The sequence below is a fragment of the Sceloporus undulatus genome, chromosome 6 (assembly GCF_019175285.1).
Source record: "Sceloporus undulatus isolate JIND9_A2432 ecotype Alabama chromosome 6, SceUnd_v1.1, whole genome shotgun sequence".
Taxonomy (NCBI): domain Eukaryota; kingdom Metazoa; phylum Chordata; class Lepidosauria; order Squamata; family Phrynosomatidae; genus Sceloporus; species Sceloporus undulatus.
The window spans coordinates 156,329,705-156,351,178 of record NC_056527.1 but is presented as its reverse complement, the minus strand read 5'-3'; the positions used below and the strand labels follow the sequence as shown (position 1 = coordinate 156,351,178).

Here is a 21,474-nt window from a genome sequence, read left to right as displayed (position 1 = left end):
TCTTTGGCATTGTTTTCCTTTGCTTCATCCTTTAGATCTTTTGTTCATGACCCTAAGTTTTACTTTTGAGTTATCCACAGATCATATCAAATCCATATTTGGGCCCCAAAACCTGCCCCTGATTTATACATGGTCGACTTATAGTTGAGTATATATGGTATGTATTCATGTATGAATATTTATGAACCAAGTTCATCTGAAGATTTCAAATCAATGCACAAGCATAATATAACAACATAAAACAACACAAAATCAGGGTGAAATATCTACATTGTCCATTAACATAAATGGGAGGAAGCCAGAAGACTTTCAAAAATAGGTATGTTTAACATGTTTTTAAACATAAGAATGGTTGAAGCACATCCCATATTATCTTCATAATATCCTTGTGAGGAATTTTGGTCAAGAAAATAGTGACTGAATTAAGGTCATTCTGGGAACTTCATGATGGTGGGGGTATTTCTGCCATCTCCCTTCAGGTACCCCAAAACAGGAGTTGGGCACCTTTTTTTTCCTTGTAAAGAGCCACATTTCTTTGGAGGGATCCTCATGTTGTGTTGGCCAAGATTGATGACATCTGTGGACGAGACCAAAGTCAGCCATTAATGGGTTATCCTATTTCTTCCTTTATCCCTGTTCACTCTCTGCAACCCCACTCCTTCTCTCCTTACCTTCCTGCCCAGCAGATCACTATTGTCCACAGAAAGGGACAGATTACTATTGCCAGAAATATGAATTGATCATGAAAAAGAGCATTTCAAATTAGGCTGAGGGTCCTACGAAATTACATTAAGAACCACGTGTGATTCCCAGGCTTCAGGTTACTCACTCCTGCTCTGATCGCTGCATTATGTTGCTTATAATTGGCTGTTTGGAATGTGAGTTTTGCCTTTCTGTTCTGCTGAGCTCAGTAAGGTGTGCTTGTCAAGCCAAGACTTGCTCACAATGCCAATATACTCTGTTATCGTTCCAAAGAATCCAAAGAACAAAATGAACCTCTCTGCTGGCCTCAGAACTAATTGCCATATTTGCCTACCCTTAGGCACTGTCCAAAAAGCTGACCTGTCTTTTGCAAAGATATCTGAAAATGGAGAATATGAAGGTGGAAGGTTGGATAGGTCAAATCCAAGGATACTGTTTGAAAAATCAACCCTAATATTTCCTTATAAATGCCACCTTCCATCATTATTATACATTTGAAATAACTGCAGTGCTTACACATGGCTGTAATGGGAACCATATTGAGAGTAGAATATGGTCTTAAAATCTTGCTATAAATTTCAGAGAAACATATTTATCATAAAATAAATATAACTGCATAAGAAAAGATAAAACAAGGATAATGTGGAATGAAATGGCTCTGACAAAAAACAAGGCCCAATTCATCTGAAATTCAAGATTGGCCAATAGTTATCTTATGTGGCCGTATTTCGTCTTTAACATTTCATTGAAGAGTTCCCAGAAGAGAGCAAGAATGCTTGCTTATTGTTGTTCCTGAAGTGCATGGCCCATTGACTTTATATTTTGTAATACTGGATTCTGTTCTATTTCTGTTAATTCGTTTTCATGAGATCACCATGTCCATCATGAGAAGCTTCCTGATGGCTATCTTTATTAACAATGCTTTCTCATTTCAACAGCAAGTTTCATCATGCTTTTCTCTCCAAGGTCACAAACAAAAGTACTGCACAGAGCCTGACTGATTCATAGTGGAGGGAATGGGAGATTTCACAGTGGAAGAAATGGAGCTTGGGGAAACTGTTAAAATGATGATGCCTTGAATTCCCAAGCCATTGTGACAAATGGGATTCTGGGAGCTTTCTCTGTTGTCGCCCCCAGGCTCTGGAACGACCTACCGGATGAGATCCGTCAATTAACATCTTTGGACAGCTTCAAAAAGGCTGTCAAGACGGATCTCTTCAGGCAGGCCTTCCCGGACTGAAATATCCCGGCCTCAGGATCTCCCCCCTCCTCAGTAATGTCTCCAAAGCCCCCTTTTCTTTAGAACTGAAGTTGCAGTGGTTTGTTGGTTGGTATTATTTTGTTTAATTTATTGTTATTTTAACTAGTTATTGTGGTTTTAAATTAGATATGTTGTTTAATAACTTTTTAAGGGGGGGAGGGAAATATATTGTTTTTATGCTGTATGTTATTTTAATGTTGTAAACCGCCCGGATTGGTTCGCCACAGGGCGGTATATAAATAAAAATTTATTTATTATATATTATATAGTCCCAAAAAATAACATTTTCAAGGTTGGGAAAGAAATTTTATGTACAAGTTTGACATGACAGATGGAAAGGAGAGGCTTTTTTCCCCTCATTCCTAAATCCTTGCTTGATTAATCTGCTGAAAATTCCTACCTGCTCCCTGCCTGGGGATGATGGAAATTGTACTCTACAATCTCTGAGAGCAAGTAAGGTCCAAAACACACTGCAGAAATAATCCAGTTCGAGACTGCTTTAACTACCCTGCCTCAGTGCTAGGAAATCCTTGGAATTGTAGTTTATTGTGGCACCAGAGCTCTCTGACAGAATTTCCTTGCATTGAGCCAGGGTAGTTAAACTAGTCTTAAACTGGATTACTTCTGCACAGTGGCATCCTTAGGGTTGGTGTGGTAACTCATGGTGTCACCCCCCCGCATTGACCTCTTCCCGTTTCCCACCATATAGAATCATTAGCAATGCTTTTTTGCACTAAGGTTACTCATCAATTGTAATCCCCATATTGCAGCGATGGTGAACCTTTTACAGACTGAGTGCCGAAACTGCAACCCAGACTCCACTTATTAATGCAAAGTGCCACATCCCTCTGGCTTTCTAGTAAGAGACTCTGGCAAACTCTGTGCTAGGGCAACAGCATAGGTACCCACAAAGAGGGCTCTGAGTGCCACCTCTGGCACGCGTGCCATAGGTTCACCATCACTGCCATATTGCATTGAGTGTAATGCAAATAGTTTTTTTTAAACCGTTTAGATTTGGGCTTGAGAAATCCAGGCCTAGGGCCATATCGAACTGTGAAACTCACTGATGTTAGACAAGTAACACTCACTGTCTGCCTAATCTATCTCATTGGAGCTTTATGAAAATTCCATGTATGTTGTCTTGAGCTGATTGAAAGAAATGTGGGATTAAAAATATAATCAATCAATAGACAAATAGTCTGTCTTGGTATAAAGGTTGTGCATTCCATCACATAGAGTTTGGTCCTAACACATTTAGGCTGGATATGAAAAGAGTATCTCTTTCATAAGGGCACAGCATACTGTGCCTATACCTGATGTTGGAAGTGTTGGATATGAAGGAAAGTGGTGTGGTCAAGTCAGGACTCAATGGGTCAAAGTGTAGGGATGATGCTCTACTCAGGCTTCTCTATTCATTTGGAGAGAGAGGTGTGTGTGTGTGTGTGTGTGTGTGTGACACACACACAGAATTTCCTAGCAACAACATTTTATTTTGAATATTACTATTATTATTCAATTTGGAGGAAGTGGCTTAGTATTGAATGGACAGTTAAGTACTCATTAGCCTTCTTCTTGCATTGCATTTTTGACACTTCTTGTGGTTTTAGATGAATTCTGGCCAACAGAATTTACCACTATACCACTGATGGGAAAGGATTCAGTTTATTTCCCCTCCTTTTCTTCTTTGCTTTGCTTGGAATCTACTGTAATCAAATTAGTTTCTTATTGGAGTGACCTTTTCTATAGTCGTCTGATGATTTCTGAAGCATCATGGCTGGCAACTTTATATTGGCTCTTTAGTGGGTTGGCTCTTTTAAATGGAGTCTTTGGTCCAAAAGCAGGTTGCAGCCAATGATGACATGCCAGAGGTGCGTCCTAAGATGCAGTGCTGAGATGTGGGCTTTAGCAGCACCCTAGGAAATTGTTTTGTTATTACCGCCTACAGCGTCTTTGTAAGGTGGTAGTTGTTAGTCTGGAAAATCAGTATGCAAAGGTATCTTGTAGCACCTTTGACACTATTGGTAACATGAACTTTCATAGACTTCAGCTTATCTCATCAGCAAGGCTGTAGGCTGGAGTCTACGAAAGTCCATCCTACCAACGTTTTCTATAATACAGTATATATCTGAGGAAAATAGGTTGAAGTCTATGAAAAGTCATGCCATCGACTACTTTCTTTCAGTTAGTCTCAAAGGTACTATCAGATCCCTTTGCATAATGTCTTTGTAAGGTTTTCAGATGGAGCACAGATGTAGACATTTATTTTTTAAGGTTAATGATTTTGCCTTTCTTTAATGCTGCTGTTGCTGTTAATAAATAGAGACATGTCTCTCTTTTTCAATGGCTAATTTTTGAATGTTGGCAGATCTAAATTATAGCCACGTACCATACTTTTCACTTCTGGACTGCTCTTTCCATCACTGTTGCTGCTGTTGTATTCTCTCATTTGATTTAGCAGGCCGGGTTCTCTCTCTCCCAACTCTCTCAGTTAACTTGGCACCATCTTATATCCAGTCTTGCATCTGAAAGCTAAATAAATAAATACTGGGTTCCCATTTTCAACAGGTTCCATAGGACCCTCCAACTGTCAGTTTCCTGCAATAGAAAAAGTACAAGCAGCTGAACCTGAAGCTTTTGAAGGCTACAACTCTCAGAATCCCCCAGTCTAAAAAAGTAACTTTTCCAAAGCTCTGCCCCTGCTGCCCTTTGGTATTAATAGGTAATGTTTGACTAACTGCTATATTTGTATTACTAGGTAATGTTTGACTAACTGTTACGTTTGTCTTGCAAGATCGCTCCTATCTTTGAATTTGTGTTCGTAGTCTAGATTTCTGGCAGATGTGATTGCCATTAATATCAACAGGAGAGCCTGGAAGAGAAATGAGACAGTTGAACAAATGGTGTCGCTGATTAATAAGTGACAAGTTGTGTAAACCATTTCACATAAATGGTCATTTTGCATGGAGTAGTTGTTTGTTTTGACAGCTTTTTTGCTCCGTTTTCTTAGGGCTTTTAAAAATGCTTTTCATACATTATACAAAAAACTCTGCCCAAAACATAGGGGACTTGTCCTGCAGGATTCAAATTACACAACACACAATATGAGCGCATGAGACAACATGCAATCCTAGGTATGTAATAGAGAGTATATTAATGGAGGTTGTCTTTCCTGAGTTATGGATTACAGAGGACAGTTTAGCCTAGAAGAAAGTGGATCAACTGGATCCAAAACACACTGCAGAAAGAATCCAGTTGGAGACCACTTTAAATGCCCTGGCCCTGGCTCAGTGCTAGGGAATCCTGGGAACTATAGGCAACCATTGTTTCCATATGAGCAAGTATTCCCCTATATTTCCTTATGGGCAAGTATTCTCCAATGATTCCCTATGGGCAGATATTCCCCAATATTCCACTATAGACAAGTATTTCCCAGTGCAGCCCTATAGCCAAGTAATTCCTAACATTTCCCTATGGGCAAGTATTCCTCTACGTTTCCTTGTGGGCTAATATTCCCCTATGTTTCTTTATGGGCAAATATTCCCCCATGTTTCCCTATGGCCAAGTAATTCCCAATATTCCCCTATGGGCAAGTACAGTATTTGTATCCCTGTGGAGAAAGATCCCCCTCTGTTTCCTTGTGGGCAAGTCCTGTCTGTGTTCCTTATGTCCCTCCACTGAGCCTAGGCCTGGTTTAACTGCAAGAGGCACGGGTTCCAGATGAGCGGCTGCTCCTGGCGCTGAGAGGAAGGGAGGGAGGGAGGGAGGGAGGAAGGGCCAAGGGCCCCTCCGTGGCGGGCTGCTCAAGGGCCAAGGCCTGGGCCCTGGACTCTGACCGCCCGGGCAGAGAAATAAAAGCCGGCTGCAGGCAGGGCTCTCTCTTTCAGAGGCGAAGGGAGAAGCGGGCGCCATGGCGGCAGCGAAGGGAGCCGAGGAGGCGGCGGCGAAGAACCTGTCTGTGGTGGTGCACAAACCGGGGGACCTGCGTCTGGTACGGCGGCCCTCCTCCCTCCCTCCCTCCCTCCCTCGAGCGACGTCCGCCATTTTGTTGAGGGTCCCCTCAGAGTCAGAGCAGAGGTTGCCTAAGTTGCCTCTCTCTTAAAGGCCTCTCAGGCGGCTCTGGCTGAGTCGGGGCTGGGAAGCTGAGGAAGCACATTTAGCAGCCCACACTGCAGAAATAACCCACTTTGACACCGCTTTAGCTGCCCTGCCTCAGTGCTAGGGTACCCTGAGAACTGTAGATAATATACACACACACACACACACACACAAACACACACAGAAATATATATATATACACACACACATATATACACACACAAACATATATACACACATATACATACACACACACACACACATATAAATATATACCCACACACAGAGTATACTTTATTTTCATAAAAAGAAATCATGTTACAGTATTTACATTTAAGCTTATCATAACATAAGCAATCAATTTAAATAAGAATATCATCAAAAAGGAACTACAGGCCTGTTACAGACTGCCAAAATAAAGCTGCTTTGGTTCTCTTTGGAGGTATGCAAAGAGTCTGGAGGTTGCACCAGTGCTGTTCCTAAGCACTGGAGTGCAGCTTTGGTGCAGCTTCCGGATTCTTAGGATGTATGCATCATTTAAACAGCATACCTCCAAAGAGACCCCAAGCAGCTTTATTTTGGAAGTCTGTAACAGGCCATAGTTTCGTGTGAGGCATGCCTTCTCTGTCCAGAGGGAGCTCTGGGGCCACAATAAACTACAGTTCCCAGGATTCCCTAGCACTCAGCCAGAGCAGTTAAAGCAGTCTCAAACTGGGTTATTCCTGCAGTGTGTTTTAGACCTAACTGAAAGAGAAAAGTTATCCCTTTCAGGATGCATCAGCACTGCAGAAATAGTTCAGTTTGAGACCGCTTTAACTGCTCTGGCTCAATACAAGGGAATCCTGGGAGCTGTAGTTTGTTGAGACATTATTGAGCCTTCTATGTCACAGAGCCCTGGTGCCACAACAAACCACAATTCCCAGGATTCCCTAGCATTGAGCCAGGGCAGTTAAAGCAATCTCAAACTGGATTATTCCTGCAGTGGGTTTTAGACCTTTCAAGTTGAATCCACACTGCAGAAACAATTCAGTTTGAGACGGGCTTTAACTGCCCTGGCTCAATGCTAGGGAATACTGGGGACTGTAGTATGGTGAGACATTTAGCTTTCTCTGTCAGAGAGAGCTCTGGGGCCACAATAAACTACAATTCCCAGGATTCCCTAGCACTGAGACAGGGCAGTTAAAGCCGTCTCAAAGTGGATTATTTCTCTATTTCTGCACTGGGCTTTGGACCTGAGAGCGAGCCCCACTGAACTCAACAGAACCTTATTTCTGAATAAGTTTGCATGGCTGGACCAGACTTAAAGCCTGTCTTGTCTAGCCTTCCCATTCCCACAGCAGCCAAGCTGATACTGGCAGAGACAGTCCCAATTTAATAATGGTCAAACTGGTACTGCTGGGAAGCAGGCAATGAAGGCAATAGCCCTCCTCTACTATGACTCCCACGTATCTTGCATTCAGTGATATACTTAGGGAGATTGTGTAGCACCTTTGAGATTAACTCAAAGATGCATTTGTAAATGCATCTGAGAAAGTAGACTGAAGTCTGCAAAAGCTCATGCTGCCAATTTCTTTCACTGAGTCTCAAAGGTGCTACAAGATCTCTCTCCTGATTCTGCAGACTAACACGGCTATATCTTTGCCTAATGATGGAATGCCACTTTACTCTTGGCAGGTGGATAATGAGGATTTTGTTTGTTTGCAGTAGTAAAACCCATCATGGTCTGCATCAATATTTTCCTTTTTAAATGCTACATTTAAATGCCTAAAGCTAATAGTTAGCCCCAGCAAGAGCAAACCCATTGAAACAATGGCTTTTACATACTGTATATACTCAACTATTCGACTTCATATATAAGTCAAGGGCAAGTTTTGGGGCTGAAATTATGGATTTTGCTATGACCCATGGATAAGTTGAAGGTAAAACTTAAGGGGCATAGAGCAAAGGATCTAAAGGACGAAGCAAAGCAAAATAATGTCAAAGAATGTACAAAAGCAGACAAAGCTCTTTGTGTTCACTCAAGGCCAAATGGATGAGAGAGTAGCGAGGATTGGTGCTTCCAGGATAGATTATACTCTTGCCTTTCACCAGGGCACAGTTTGTGTTTTGAAATAAGAGTTAAGAGACAGTACTTACATAGACCCATGGATAAGTCGACTCAGATTTTTGGGTCAATTTTTTGACCTAAATTTCTAGACTTACACACACACACACACACACACACACACACACAGTAAATGTTGATTTGATTCAGTGAGTCCATTTTAGTTGGCACAAAGAACAGGATTTAGGGCATAATTTTTTAACGCAAACAGCAATTAGATATTTAAATTGTTGGAATTTTACTATCCTGAGACATCTGTTTGCTAATCCGAACCAGTACTGTGTTTGCTTACTGGCTAAACATTAAAGACTTCCTTTCACAACCGCCACAACCATTTTTCTCATCTCACTTTTCTTTGACTTACTACCTTTAAACAGCAAAAATGCTAGGCTACACATACTTTCTCTAAAGTTTAAAGTTGGATCTGACTATTTAGAGAAGCCTCTTGTGATGAGGACAGATGGTGATAATACTTAAGTTCACTGAATTTGCTAGCAATATTACTTATGTTTATAAAACATTTCTTCTAGCACTAAAAGCGGTTCACAGTCAGAAGTAAATGGGAAAAACCATAGTATTTTTTTCCCTGTTCATGTTAGGAATGTTGTCATTTTCTGTCCAGTGGGGAGGAGAGTTATATTTTCATTGCTAAAGCTTCATCCTCATTCCAGCAAAGTAAATCAAGAATATATATAGTTTGAAAATCTTAGGAAACATTTGGAATCCAGAATTAACTCTTATACCAATTAGAAAGAATAAGGGTTAAATTCCAAAAGAAATCAGTTGAATTTGGAGCGATTATCTTCTGAGTAAATCTGCTTAGGATAGTTGAACTGCTCTATTTCCAGCAATAGAACCAATAGATTAACCTTCCTTCCCACTGGGTTTTCATTGCAGCTAGCAAATGAATTCATCTCATTTCAGGGCAGAATTTGGAAAGTAATTATTAAAAAAAGGCTTTAAGAGGAATGTCTGCAATGGAAGCTGAAGCCATCCATAATTTTACTGGTTCGGCAAAAGTGTAATGGTCTGTAACAATTTAAGGCATTCAGATCAGAATTTAGAAATGTTGTTGTAGATTGCAGTTCCCAGTGTCCCTTAGCCAGCTTAACCATGTTGGCTGGGGAATGCTAGGCACTGGGATCTAAGAAAGGAACTTTTCCAGGCTCTGGGTTGCTCATGTGTACCTCAAAATGCTCTCTTTTTAAAAAGGATTGTCACTCAGTTATTGAACTGTGAGATATGATCTACTAGTATAACATGAACACTATTGACTCTTAAAATTTCAAGGAATTTACAACTATAGTCCACCTGAATAGGATCCCATATAATCTGACCTAGAGTAAGTAACAACTAATTTTCATGCAAGTTGAATCTTATTTATTTTGTATCCTTGCAGGAAAACCGACCAATCCCTGAACCAGGACCTAATGGTATGTCTGCATAACTAGTTGATGGACTAGTCTATCGGTTTATTAAAAACATAACATATGCTTCAGTGTATTCGTTGAGTTGTTTTGTTGGATTCAAAGTCAGACTGGTTCATTATTCAGATGTTATCTTCATTCTACCTACAGCTGGTTCAGTGAAAACTACAGTGTGAACAATTTTAATTCTGGACCTTTTATTCAAGCCACAAGGCTTTTACTGGCATAAGAAACCATTGCATAAATGAAGAATGGTTTTTTGTCTAGGAGAACTGATGCTGATTTTGAAACATGTCTATTGTTAATACCAAAGGTGGGCTGCTTAGACAATCCAGGTACTGGATCTCCTGTGACTTGAAAAAATTATTATTTCAGTTTTTATAGTATAAAAAGTAGCTTCTACTCCAGGCCTGGAGAACCTGTGGCACCTTGGCTCTTTTCTCTTTATCTTCCTTTCAGCCTTGGTTCAGTTGTACAGGTGTTCTGGGTATTCTTGCCTAAGAAAACCCTATGAAATTCATGGGGTTGCCATATGGCACCTTGTAGGTATACATACATTGTGATTTGACACAGAATTTTCATGTGTAGTTAAAAAGAAAAAGAAGTTGCCAAAGCAGTGAGTTTGATTTCAAATGCAAAGATAAGTGTATTAAAGAGCTGTTATGACTTAGCAGATAACTTTCAAAAGGAATCTTGGCAACTGTTATTAAACACAACTGGGCACAGATCAAACTTGCCTGTCATTGATAGCATGTCTTTGAAATGTTCTACCAGTCATCTGAAAAGACACAATAAAAGAAATGTCAACATTGCAGAGCTTTCTAATTAGATAGCACACAACTAGGAACACAAATATGGAAAAGCCCGCCACTTTTCAAGCCTTCTGTTATTTTCTTGTCATTATGTGGGAAACAGTTTAATTATATTTGTGGCTAAACCACATATTGATGCTAAGTGTGCAACATCAGTAAACTTTATCTATGCATCTAAGGAAGTAAACTTTAGTCTACAAAAGCTCATGCTGCCAACCTCTTTCTTTCAGGTGCTACAAGATCTCTTTACATACTAAAGTTTATAGTTTACTAATGAGACTACTATTCATTTCAGTGGGTCTGCTTTAAGTACACCTAACTTTGGATCTAAACCACCAAACTTTAACATCTTTAATAGTGCCGATCACAGATTTGCCCTGAGAAGATTTTACCTTCCAATTTGTCTTTTTTCTGGTAGAGGTGCTTTTGAGAATGCATTCTGTTGGGATCTGTGGTTCTGATGTCCACTATTGGCAGCATGGACGAATTGGAGATTTCATTGTGAAGAACCCAATGGTATTAGGTCATGAGGCTTCTGGAACAGTAGTCAAGGTGGGATCTGCAGTAACCAAATTAAAAAAAGGTGAGTAGTGGCCATTCCATCATCATAAGGCCCATTCCCTCTTTGTGACTGAGGGGTAGGTTTCAATTATTTATTCATAGGAGCATTGATAACCTGCCTTTCAGCCCTCATCTCCCTCCACAGTAATGATTCCCAAAAATGAATCACAAGAGAGCACATGTACTGAAGTGGTTACTGGGAAAGTGTGTCCTTTGGGCTACATGTAGCCTCTTTTGGCATTACCAAGTTTCTCCATACACCTGCAAGGCCCTTTGAGTGAGCAAAGGGGGAATCTTTCATTCAAAAACCTGTATAAATGAGACAAAACTGCCTCCCAACGTGACACTTTTGCATGATTTTACCCCTGCTACTCCCCAAAACTGGCTAGAAAATAAAACTAGAGTGATGTGATATTACTTTCAGGTCACCAAAATGTGCCCATGTGGCCCATGGTGGCAAAAATTGGACTCTTACCTACTGCACAGTTGTCCAATCCCTCACTATGTTAGGATTGTGGAGATTCCAAGGTTATTTCAGTGGCTCCCATATCTGTGGGTTGTTGAATCTGCTCTTGTGTTTTTGTATGAATCCCAAGGAGGTATCCATGGTGCTGAACACTATCCCCAGAATAAATGTAACATTCTGGTTAACTCTTTTAGAGCAGAACCATCCTGGCTCTGATATGGAAGCCACCGGTGTCCCTGTTGTAATGTTGCAATTAAATCCTCCTCCATCACCATGATCCCAGTCAAGGTTGCTTTTCCAGAGAACATCAGCATTTCCCCTATTATCCAGCTGGTGCCAGACCAGCAACTGAGAGCTTTGTGTGGTTCCTGATTTTGGATTGCCTTTATTTTCAAAGCAGTGTATTACAGCATATATACAAATGCAAAGCTATTTTCATGAGAAGTTGCCCAAGTCTCTTACCTTGCTTACTGTCTCCCAGGTGACAGAGTGGCTGTTGAGCCTGGGGTTCCCCGAGAAACAGACGAATTCTGCAAAATTGGGCGTTACAACCTCTCTCCAACCATCTTCTTCTGTGCAACTCCTCCTGATGATGGAAACTTGTGTCGCTATTACAAGCATGATGCAAACTTTTGCTATAAGTGAGTTGCAGATACCTTTTGGGAATGGTGTATTGTGAAGCTAGATGAGTCAAGCTGAATTTCTCTTCCAAGTTTGTTTGGAGGAAAATTGAAAGGAATGGCTGTTCTTATGAATGTAGTCTACACACGGAAGCCCGGTTATGTCTTAGGCTGCTGCCTCAGATGGAAAGTAGTCTGAGATGTGATAGTGGTAAGTGTTGGAAAAAAGACCTGTGTGCTTTATGAGAAATCCTGAACCCATTAAGGCAGGATGGTCTGGGGGCTGCGTCTGCCCCATTTTCTACTTTCTGGCCTTCTGTGGGCAGCATCCATCCATTTTTTCTGAAACTGGAACCAATGGTATTTTGGGCTCCTCAAAATGATATTTTGGGCTCCCTTCCATAGAATTAAAATAGAGAAGTATACCCTCTTGAAGGCTTCTAGGGATGCTATTTTCCATTTGAAGCAAACAAATGTTTGACAGTGGGGGCTTGGGGGGCTATGGGCTTCAGTGGGGGCCTTGGTGGGCTGTTCTTTTGGCCATCCTAGTCCTAATGTAATAGGTGTTGTGGAAGACACCCCTACTGCCTCTGTTAAAGTAAGGCTTATTTGCCACCCTAATTAGTTTCTCTATGTGCAGTGGGATGGGGGGAAAGACAGCCATTTTGCCCTGCTAGCATGCTCACGTTTGAGCTGGCTGATCTTCCCCTTTGTCTCAGAAACCTCCAGATATCCAAAGGATTAATAGAATAATGTTTTCAGGGCAAGAAAAGAAATTTTTCTGCTCCTTTCATCCTTATATGGATGTATTTCTGTTTGACCTATTCTCTCTTAGTGAAATGATATTCAAGAGTGGGATAAATTATTAGCCAGTTTGGGGTCATGTTTAGGGACCAACAAAGCTGTGGATAACTCATAGTCTTTCTCAGACTATCCTAAACATAGTCTCCTGGCCTTTCGTTGGCACATTCTCCTGGATTCCATTTCTTTCTTACCAAAAGCCAGAGTTCCAGGTTCTGAAGAGGTCAGGACCACCGAAGTATCAGTGTGGGAATTGAGAGTTTGAATTTCCTTTTCTAAGGGGAGGCGTCTCTCTCTGTCCTAAAAATAAGAGATTCCATCTGCCGGGTGGTTGTTGAAATGTTCTATCTACTTGGGACTGCAGCTTAAAGGTCTAATAGAGTGGTTATTAGCCAACAGATCAATTTAAAATCAGCTCTTACTGATAAAGTGTGGAGTAAGCCTACTGTGGTGCAGTAGGATATGAAGTGCTGAGGGACAATAATAAGGGAAAAAAACCACACTTTTCTTATATATCTCCATTGTATTGCTTTCTTACCTCTTTAATGCTGCATTATATTCTGTTTTCCCCATCTCAGCCATGATGTTTCCCAAGCTGGTTTAGAGATCAGGAAATGTTTTTCACTGTGTGCTAAAAAAGAGAGAGGACCTCTTTGTGTCTTTTAATTTCTTTAAACTGTTCTGCAGATTTTAAAAAAAATAATTCTTAAAATACTAGGATTCTTTAGATCAGACCAAGATGCCTGGAAGTAGATGAAGCAGCCTGTTCTAATAATATGACAGAAAGCATAAGTGAGATTAGCAACAAATTTAAAACAAAGGTAGTCATTTTGTTACAGTATACAATTTAACGGTGTGATTTTTTGGGGGTGCAGAATTCTGAGAAGTAATTGGATATGCAGGTTTAAAATGGATTAGACAATTGGCATGCAATTCATCCTCATTCTTAGAGCACCACAAAACCTCTAATAGCAGCTAATGAGTGACAGCATTATAGATCATTGCGCAAGGTCTTCTTAATTCTTACTAAGAAAAAACAACTATTAGCTATTGCTGAATGGAACAGTAAAGAAGACACCTAGATGAATGATTAGACTCACTTATGAACACCAAGAACTGCGAGTTAACTAGGTAGGTAGGTAGGTAGGTAGCAAACAAGTGCTCTGTTAGAATTTACATTAAGAAAGAATTTTCTCTTCTTAGATACATAATGGCTGTACTTCGGTGATTTGGAGTCGTGTCCAATTTTATGTTAATCCATCCAAATCTGAATTAATGGTTATAGATATGGGGCCAGATCTCAGAGTTGATAATGGTACTCTGACCCAGTCTAAGATGATGGGATTTTTTTGTTATTTTGGAATCTGTCTCTCAGACTTTCTAATTTGGTAGAAAAAAATCTTAAACCCATTCATTCAAATGACACCATTGAAAATGAAAGAGGTACTCTGAGGAACATATTTTCTAGGGATGCAAGACTTGTATGATGAAAACAAAGCTTCCCTCTGAATTTAACTTTCTATTTCCATTGTTCGTCCTGCAGAAAAAGTCTAATGACATACACAGTTGTATCATTATGTTATTCTGCAATTATAAACCATTTGGGGATTAAAAGACCAATATAATGTACAAGAGGGTTTTGTCTAGCTGTCGCCAAGACAGTTTGTTGCTTGAAGTGAAAGGCATGATAGTCCCTTTCCCCTTCCATGTAAGCAATATGATTAGACTGTCAGTTGAACAGAGTATAACTTCAATATTACTGATGGCACATTATCTGTCACCATTACAGAGCAGGCTAAATCAAGGACTCAGAAGGAATGATATGTGATTCATGCTATTCTTCACCTCTACTTTTCAAAGCTTTAAGTGCTTGTTCAAACCATAATTTGCTCAGAGGTAAATTGCAATGGTACTTTAAAGAATTACTCCTGTTTCTCATTATGAAGCAAACTATGGTTTATGAAAGTCATAATTTGCTTACAGAGAATGCTCTGAGAGTTCCTAGGTCTTGTGAAAAAGGTAGTTTTTCACAGTTTTAGAATTCAAAGATACAGCTGTGTTAGTCTGTAGAATGAGAATGTAGAGAGATCTTGGAGCACCTTTGAGACTAACTGAAATAAAGAAGTTGACAGCATGAGCTTTTGTAGACTACAGTCTACTTCCTCTTGTTTGCCTGATTCTTATCTGCTGGCCAACCATGCTTTGCCATGAATTAGGAAATCAGGAGAGGAAGAGGAGTGTAATAAGGAGGACTCTGGGGAGCCTAAGGTCTATTTAGAATGGTCAACCATGGTTTACCTTGTAACTTTATCTAGATATGTTGATTCTAGTCTGAAATACTAGTTTTCATTTTTGTGAAAGGTGTCTTTGTCTTGCAGGCTTCCAGATAATGTTTCATTTGAGGAAGGTGCCCTCATTGAACCCCTTTCTGTGGGGATCCATGCTTGCAGAAGGGCTGGAGTGACTCTTGGGAGCAAAGTATTCATTTGTGGTGCTGGTATGGATGATTCCTTTTTTTCTTTTGTTTGCTTTTGCAAGCCCACTTCTGGCTAACAGCTTCCTCAGATAATGCCTGTCTTGGACACAGAGCTTGCTGCACCATTACATAGAGTGAACCAATTGCTTCAGGTGGCACTTGCCAGACGAAGGGGGTAACCCTTTTATGCCACCTACCCAAAATTTGAAAAGTAGTTCTGGGCATTGTAGTCTGAAAACATAATCCCCAGCCCCTCTGATGCTTTTCCATTATGTGGGGTGTGGTATCCCATTATACCCCCAGCTTCATCCAAAAAAGGCTTCCAGGATAGCTTACACATAATTAATTTGACTTTTCCCTCCTCTCAGGCTTACAATCTAAATAAGACATGACACATAAGGAAAAAGGGATGGCATGTTTGGGTGGGGATTAGGTCCAGGAGGTTCTGGCTGCTCTTTTCTCCCTCTGAGGCCAGAGCAATGGTACTTGGAACATGGAGAAGCATTAGAACTTTATTGAAGTAAAATTCAACTACTATTCTAGTTGGATTCTATATCTGAAACAGGGGGTTTGGAGTGTTATCTTTGCCTCAGGAAGCAAACTATCTTGGACTGGACCTCTCCTGGGCATATTCTTTAAAGTACTTACCACAGGATATAACTGCCATGATACTCTTCTTCTCTACTCCTTCGTCCCCCAATACAGTACTGTATTCCTAGATGCTACTGGGTGCATAGATTTGAAAGAAACAGAAATGCCACATGAGGGCAGCAGTCTTTAGAGTTGGAACAGGAATTGCTCGATCTGGAGAAGCTGTTTCAGGCAGAGCTTGGCAAAATTACTTTTCTTATTACAACTTCAGAATTTCCCCCTGGTCTGCAAGCTAGTATGGTTAACTCTGATTTTACATAACATGAGAGAGCATGCTGTGATAGGTAACCTTTCATGGCCTATAACTCCATATTGTTATTCTTGAGCCTACCTGCAAGTTTACAGCCATTTTTTTCTGGTTGCTATACCTAAGTACTACAGTCTATTAAGTTTTTTATATAAAGTGCTGGATATGATGTGTCTGTCACTATCCCCATTGACATATTTTTGGTTGAGCAGTCCTCTTCTCTCTCCCCAAAGTTACCCTTCTGGCAATGTTGTCTTTTAGGGATGAGATAATTAAAAAAAACTCCCATGTTTTCAAAACTGTTTTAACTATTGCTTTTCAACTGCTCTGTTGTATTGTTTTTTTAAACAACTTTTTGAATTACACATACACTCTCTTGCTTTCTCTTTCTCTCTCACACAAATACACTGTTAGGGCTGGCAGCTGCCTCAGTTAGCTGGTTGGGTTGTCATGAAAAGTCAATAAAACTTTTGTTGTTATTGTTATTATTTCTACGGTTAGTGTGGAATGGGGCAGAGACATTTGTGCAATTTCCTGAATCAGGAGCCAAAATAATTTAGTTTATTTTGGGTATTATGTGGCTTGACTTGGGTGAATGAGCAGACACAGGTTGCAGCATTGCCTTAGTCAATAAAATGATTTGGGATGGTCCTACAAACTACTTTAGAAATGTTTGATGAGGGACAGTATTTTAAAAATCTGTACAATAAATAAATACAATGCTTCCTGAATTCTCCCCTTCTGCTTTTATTTCAGGGCCTATTGGGCTTGTGACTTTGCTTATCTCTAAGGTAATGGGGGCTTCACAAGTTATTATAAGTGGTAAGAAAGACTTTCATCTACTCAGTTTCTTATGTTGTACTTATTTGCAGTTAAATTCTCCAGGTTCACAGGGGATTAAATGCAGTAGTTGTCAGGATGTGTGCAAACTGTTTTGAAGGCTGAGATGAAATAGGACCTGAACAGACAGGCGAAAATAAAGCTGCTTCAGGTCACTTTGGAGGTATGCTATTTAAATGATGCATGTGTCCTAAGAGGCCAGAAGTTGTGCCAAAGCCACAGTCCAGTCTTGGCCTCTTAAGATGTGTGTGTCATTTAAACAGCATACCTACGAAGTGACCTGAAGTAGCTTTATTTTGGCCTGTCTGTTTGGGCCCATATCTTAAATATTCTTGAAGTTCAGCAGTGATTCTCAAGTGGCACAAGATATTGAGGGAAACAACCATGGTACAAAGACTGGGAAAATTACTTTTTGGGACCTAATCCAGTTTTTAGTCTCAACAAGATAACGGCAAAAGAAAAAATGAGGGAAAGGAGGAGTGCATAAGTAGAGACTTAACAAAGTTGCTCTTGATCCAATTGGTTTACTCTTGTTGGAATAACAGTTGTATTCAGGCCTTAGATTAAAGCTTCCAGAATCACACAGGGGGTGGCTATTGACCAAGCTAACAAGAGTCTACTTCAATAAAGAATGACACCATCCTAATCTGATATGGTACAGCCTAGAGAGAGGATTCATATCTCAGAGAAAACAAGATTCTGAACTCTGTGACAAGAAGGTTTTTTGTTGTTGTTTTTGATGGGAATGATGGAGATGTGGCTTCCTAGTGGATTTGTGTTAAAGTTATTGCTATTGTGTGATACTAAATGCATGCTTAGCATCAATTTCAAGTGGTACCATTTTCATTATTTTGATTATCTTAGTCTTCTTTTATAGATTTATCTGCCCCTCGTCTTGAAAAGGCTAAGGAAATTGGGGCTGATTTCACCATCCAAATAAAGAGTGAGAACCCTGAGCAAGTGGCCCAGGCTGTCAAAAATACACTTGGTTGCATGCCTGACATCACCATAGAGTGCACTGGGGTCCAGGACTGTATCCAGACTGGAATATATGTGCGTATCTTTTAATTGATGGATGTATCTGATCGTATCTTTAATTTCTGTTTAGAGATTATTAGATCTTAACAATGTAAAATTTTGGACTAGAACTCCTAGAACACTCCAGATAGTATGGCAAGGGGAATTCTGGGAGCTGTAGTCTAAAATTTAATCTTGCCAAGCTCTCTGAAGCTTATTGTTGGAAGCAATGGGAGAACACATAAAATAAATATTTTTTGCTGGGGGTGGATGACTTATTAGTCCTAGAGCAAGATTGTTCCTCAACCAATTAAGCAGGAATAGTGATATTGGGAGGGTCATTTCCCCAGAACTCCTCTCCCAACATTTTGAAGTCCCTCTTGTGCACACTTTTATCTGCACAGAAAGCAGCTCTTCACCCCTGCTTGCAGGGAGAAAGGGATTTAGATGAGACTCATAGGAGCAGTTCCTCCAAGCACCAGCTACTTCCATGCATAGGCTGATTGTTGTCCTGAGAGGAACAGTATAAAGTATATGACTTGACTGACACAGGGAGGAGCCAGTAGGAAGCAGAATCCCCTTTGTTATCTCTGGTCAGTGACCAGAGATGAATGAGAATTGTTGGATTCTTTTCCCATGTGAGGGTGTGGGACATGGAGAAGAACCTCAACAGGGTGGACAGGAATCTTCTGCAGGCCAGATGTTTTTTAAAATGTGCTTATGTGCTGTCTTCAGAAAGAGATGAATATTAATTTGGGGTCCTCAATGTCTTGTCCCCAGGCAACCCGTTCTGGTGGGACTGTGGTTTTGGTGGGTCTTGGGCCTGAGATGGTGACAGTGCCCATTGTGAATGCTGCTGTGCGGGAAGTGGATATCCGTGGGATATTTCGATACTGCAATACGTGAGTATTTTCCAGAGATCTAAAGGGGCGATTGTTGAATTGTATAATTGTATTCAAGAGGGAAAAGGGAAGGCTTGTTGCTTTTATGAAAGTTTTCCAAACAGAACTGGTTCTTTATGTAGAATGCTTCAGCCTGCTGTCCTAGAGCATCATATTGGACCTGAAGAGATGGTCAGCTGGCATTGCTGCATAGTTTGTGTGCTATGTGTTTGTCTTTGTATATAGGAAAATTTTACAGCAACATGAACTGAGCTCTTTTGCAGATCCAGTATGATTCTCCAGGGTAGTAGTAGTAATAATAATAATAATAATAATAATAATAATAATATGATTTATTTATATGCCGCCCAATCACTGGGAATCCGGGCGGCTTACAACAGAGGGGATAATAGACGGTTCCCTGCCCTCAGGCTTACAATCTAAAAAGACATGACTCAAAAGGAGAAGGGAATGGTGAGGAGGGGAAGGGATCAGGTCCAACAGTTCTTCTCTCCCTCTGAGGCCTGGACCAAGGCAGATGGACTGGAGGGAGGGCTCTTCTTCTTCTTCAGCCTAGCCCTGATGGAGCTGGGCCAGACTAATTCCCTTCCTCACAGGCCGAAAGATGACAGTTATGGAGGGAGGAGCCTCTTTCTTCAGCCTAGCCCTGATGGAGCTGGGCCAGACTAATTCCCTCCCTCGCAGGCCGAAAGATGACAGTTAGTAGGTTGAAGCTTTCTATTTTACAGTGAGGTGGTTGTGTCCAGTGCTACCTAGTGTAAAGAAGGCAATTCTAGTAACCCACCCACCCTGACCATTCCATTTAGGACTCGCCTACACTGTTCAGAATATTCTATGCTGCTCCTGGAATATTCTGGCCTCAGAGCTGCCTCACATTCCCCCTGTAGTGATGCCAGGTGTGCATACAGCCACCCAGCATTGTTACAGATTGATGAGGTAACAGGGACAATATGGGGGAGCTCTGGGGCTGGTGTAGATGAGCCCTAAAGGGAATAGCGAGTGGGTTACTAGAATTGTTTTTAATGTTTAAGGAGGGATAGGGTGCATTCATTGCAGATTTATTACAGAACTGGCCTGACATCATGAAGGCAGTCTGCCCTCACATTGGGAATTTGGTCCTGCAACAAGTAGACAGGTCATTGTAATGTGGCGAGGGTGGGGGACCACATACCCTCAGTTGTAGGACCAAAATCTATGTTCCATGCAGCCTGGTCTACAATATAAGGCAGGGGTTCTCAGAGTGCATCCCTGGTGCTCATATGGCTTCCAAGGCTACTTGTCCCCTAGATTCTTCCTGATTTGCCTTTTTTGGCAGATTTTTTATAGATGATACAGGGCAATGAAATTTGAAATTATAGAATTCTGTAGGGATAAAAAGCATTATGTTGCATGACTTTAGGGAAAAAACAAATCCCTAACCCAAGCAGTAAACAAATAGTAGAAATACAAGTCATGACATCAATACCAGGGAAAATTCTAGAGCAGATCATTAAACAGAGAGTCTGGGAACATCTAGAAGGCAATTCTGTAATCACAAAAAGTCAACATGGGTTTCAGAGAAACAAGTCATGCCAGACAAATCTAATATCTTTTTTTGATAAAATTACTAGCTTGGTAGATGAATGGAATGCTGTGGATATAGTATATCTTGATTTCAGTAAGGCCTTTGACAAAGTTTCCCATATTATTGCAAACAAGCAAGTGAAATGTGGGCTAGACAAAGTAACTGTTACATGGATTTGTAATTGGTTGACTGGCCGAAGCCAAAGGGTGCTCAACAATGGCTTCTTTTCGTCCTGGAGAGAAGTGACCAGTGGGGTCCCACAGGGCTCTGTCCTGGGTCCAGCGCTATTCAACATCTTTATCAATGACTTGGATGACAGAATTGGGTGCATACTTATCAAATTTGCTGATGGCACCAAACTAGGAGGAGTAGCTAATACCCCAGAGGACTGGATCAAAATTCAAAATGACCTTAATAGATTAGATAGCTGGGCCAAAGCTAACGAAATGAATTTCAACATGGAGAAATGTAAGGTACTGCACTTAGCGCAGAAAAATGAAATGCACAGATATAGGATGGGGGACACCTGGCTGAATGAGACTACATGTGAAAAGGAACTAGGTGTCCAGGTAGACCACAAGTTGAACATGAGTCAACAGTGCAACGTGGCAGCTAACAAGGCCAATGCGAGTTTGGGCTGCATCAATAGAAGTATAGTGTCTAGATCAAGGGAAATAATACTTCCACTCTATTCTGCTCTGGTCAGGCCCCATCTGGAATATTGTGTCCAGTTCTGGGCCCCACGATTTAAAAAGGATGTGGAGAAACTGGAGCGTGTCCAAAGGAGAGCGACCAAAATGGTGAAGGGTCTGGTAACCATGCCCTATGAGGCACAACTTAGGAAGCTGTGGATGCTTAGCTTGGAGAAGAAAAGGTTAAGTGGTGATATGATAGCCCTGTTTAAATATTTGAAGGGATGTCCTATTGA

At 40.8% G+C, this 21,474-nt stretch overlaps 2 protein-coding genes and 1 long non-coding RNA gene across 7 annotated transcripts in view; 1 reads left to right on the top strand and 2 right to left on the bottom strand.

Moving 5' to 3' along the window:
- Positions 1-21,474, bottom strand: part of PATL2 (PAT1 homolog 2) — a 741,315-nt gene that overhangs the window by 67,087 nt on the left and 652,754 nt on the right. The window lies entirely within an intron of this gene.
- Positions 145-4,724, bottom strand: LOC121934808. The gene is made up of 2 exons (XR_006104674.1): positions 4,350-4,724; positions 145-577 (listed from the first exon to the last, which is right to left on the bottom strand). It is a non-coding gene; the product is annotated as an uncharacterized LOC121934808 (long non-coding RNA).
- Positions 5,764-21,474, top strand: part of SORD (sorbitol dehydrogenase) — a 19,404-nt gene continuing 3,693 nt past the window's right edge. The window contains exons 1-8 of the mRNA XM_042475666.1: positions 5,764-5,951; positions 9,562-9,595; positions 10,820-10,984; positions 11,910-12,069; positions 15,228-15,346; positions 16,980-17,045; positions 17,941-18,116; positions 18,861-18,982. Coding sequence (XP_042331600.1) covers positions 5,871-5,951; positions 9,562-9,595; positions 10,820-10,984; positions 11,910-12,069; positions 15,228-15,346; positions 16,980-17,045; positions 17,941-18,116; positions 18,861-18,982 — 923 coding nt within the window. The 5' untranslated portion in view covers positions 5,764-5,870. The remainder of the gene's footprint in view (positions 5,952-9,561; positions 9,596-10,819; positions 10,985-11,909; positions 12,070-15,227; positions 15,347-16,979; positions 17,046-17,940; positions 18,117-18,860; positions 18,983-21,474) is intronic.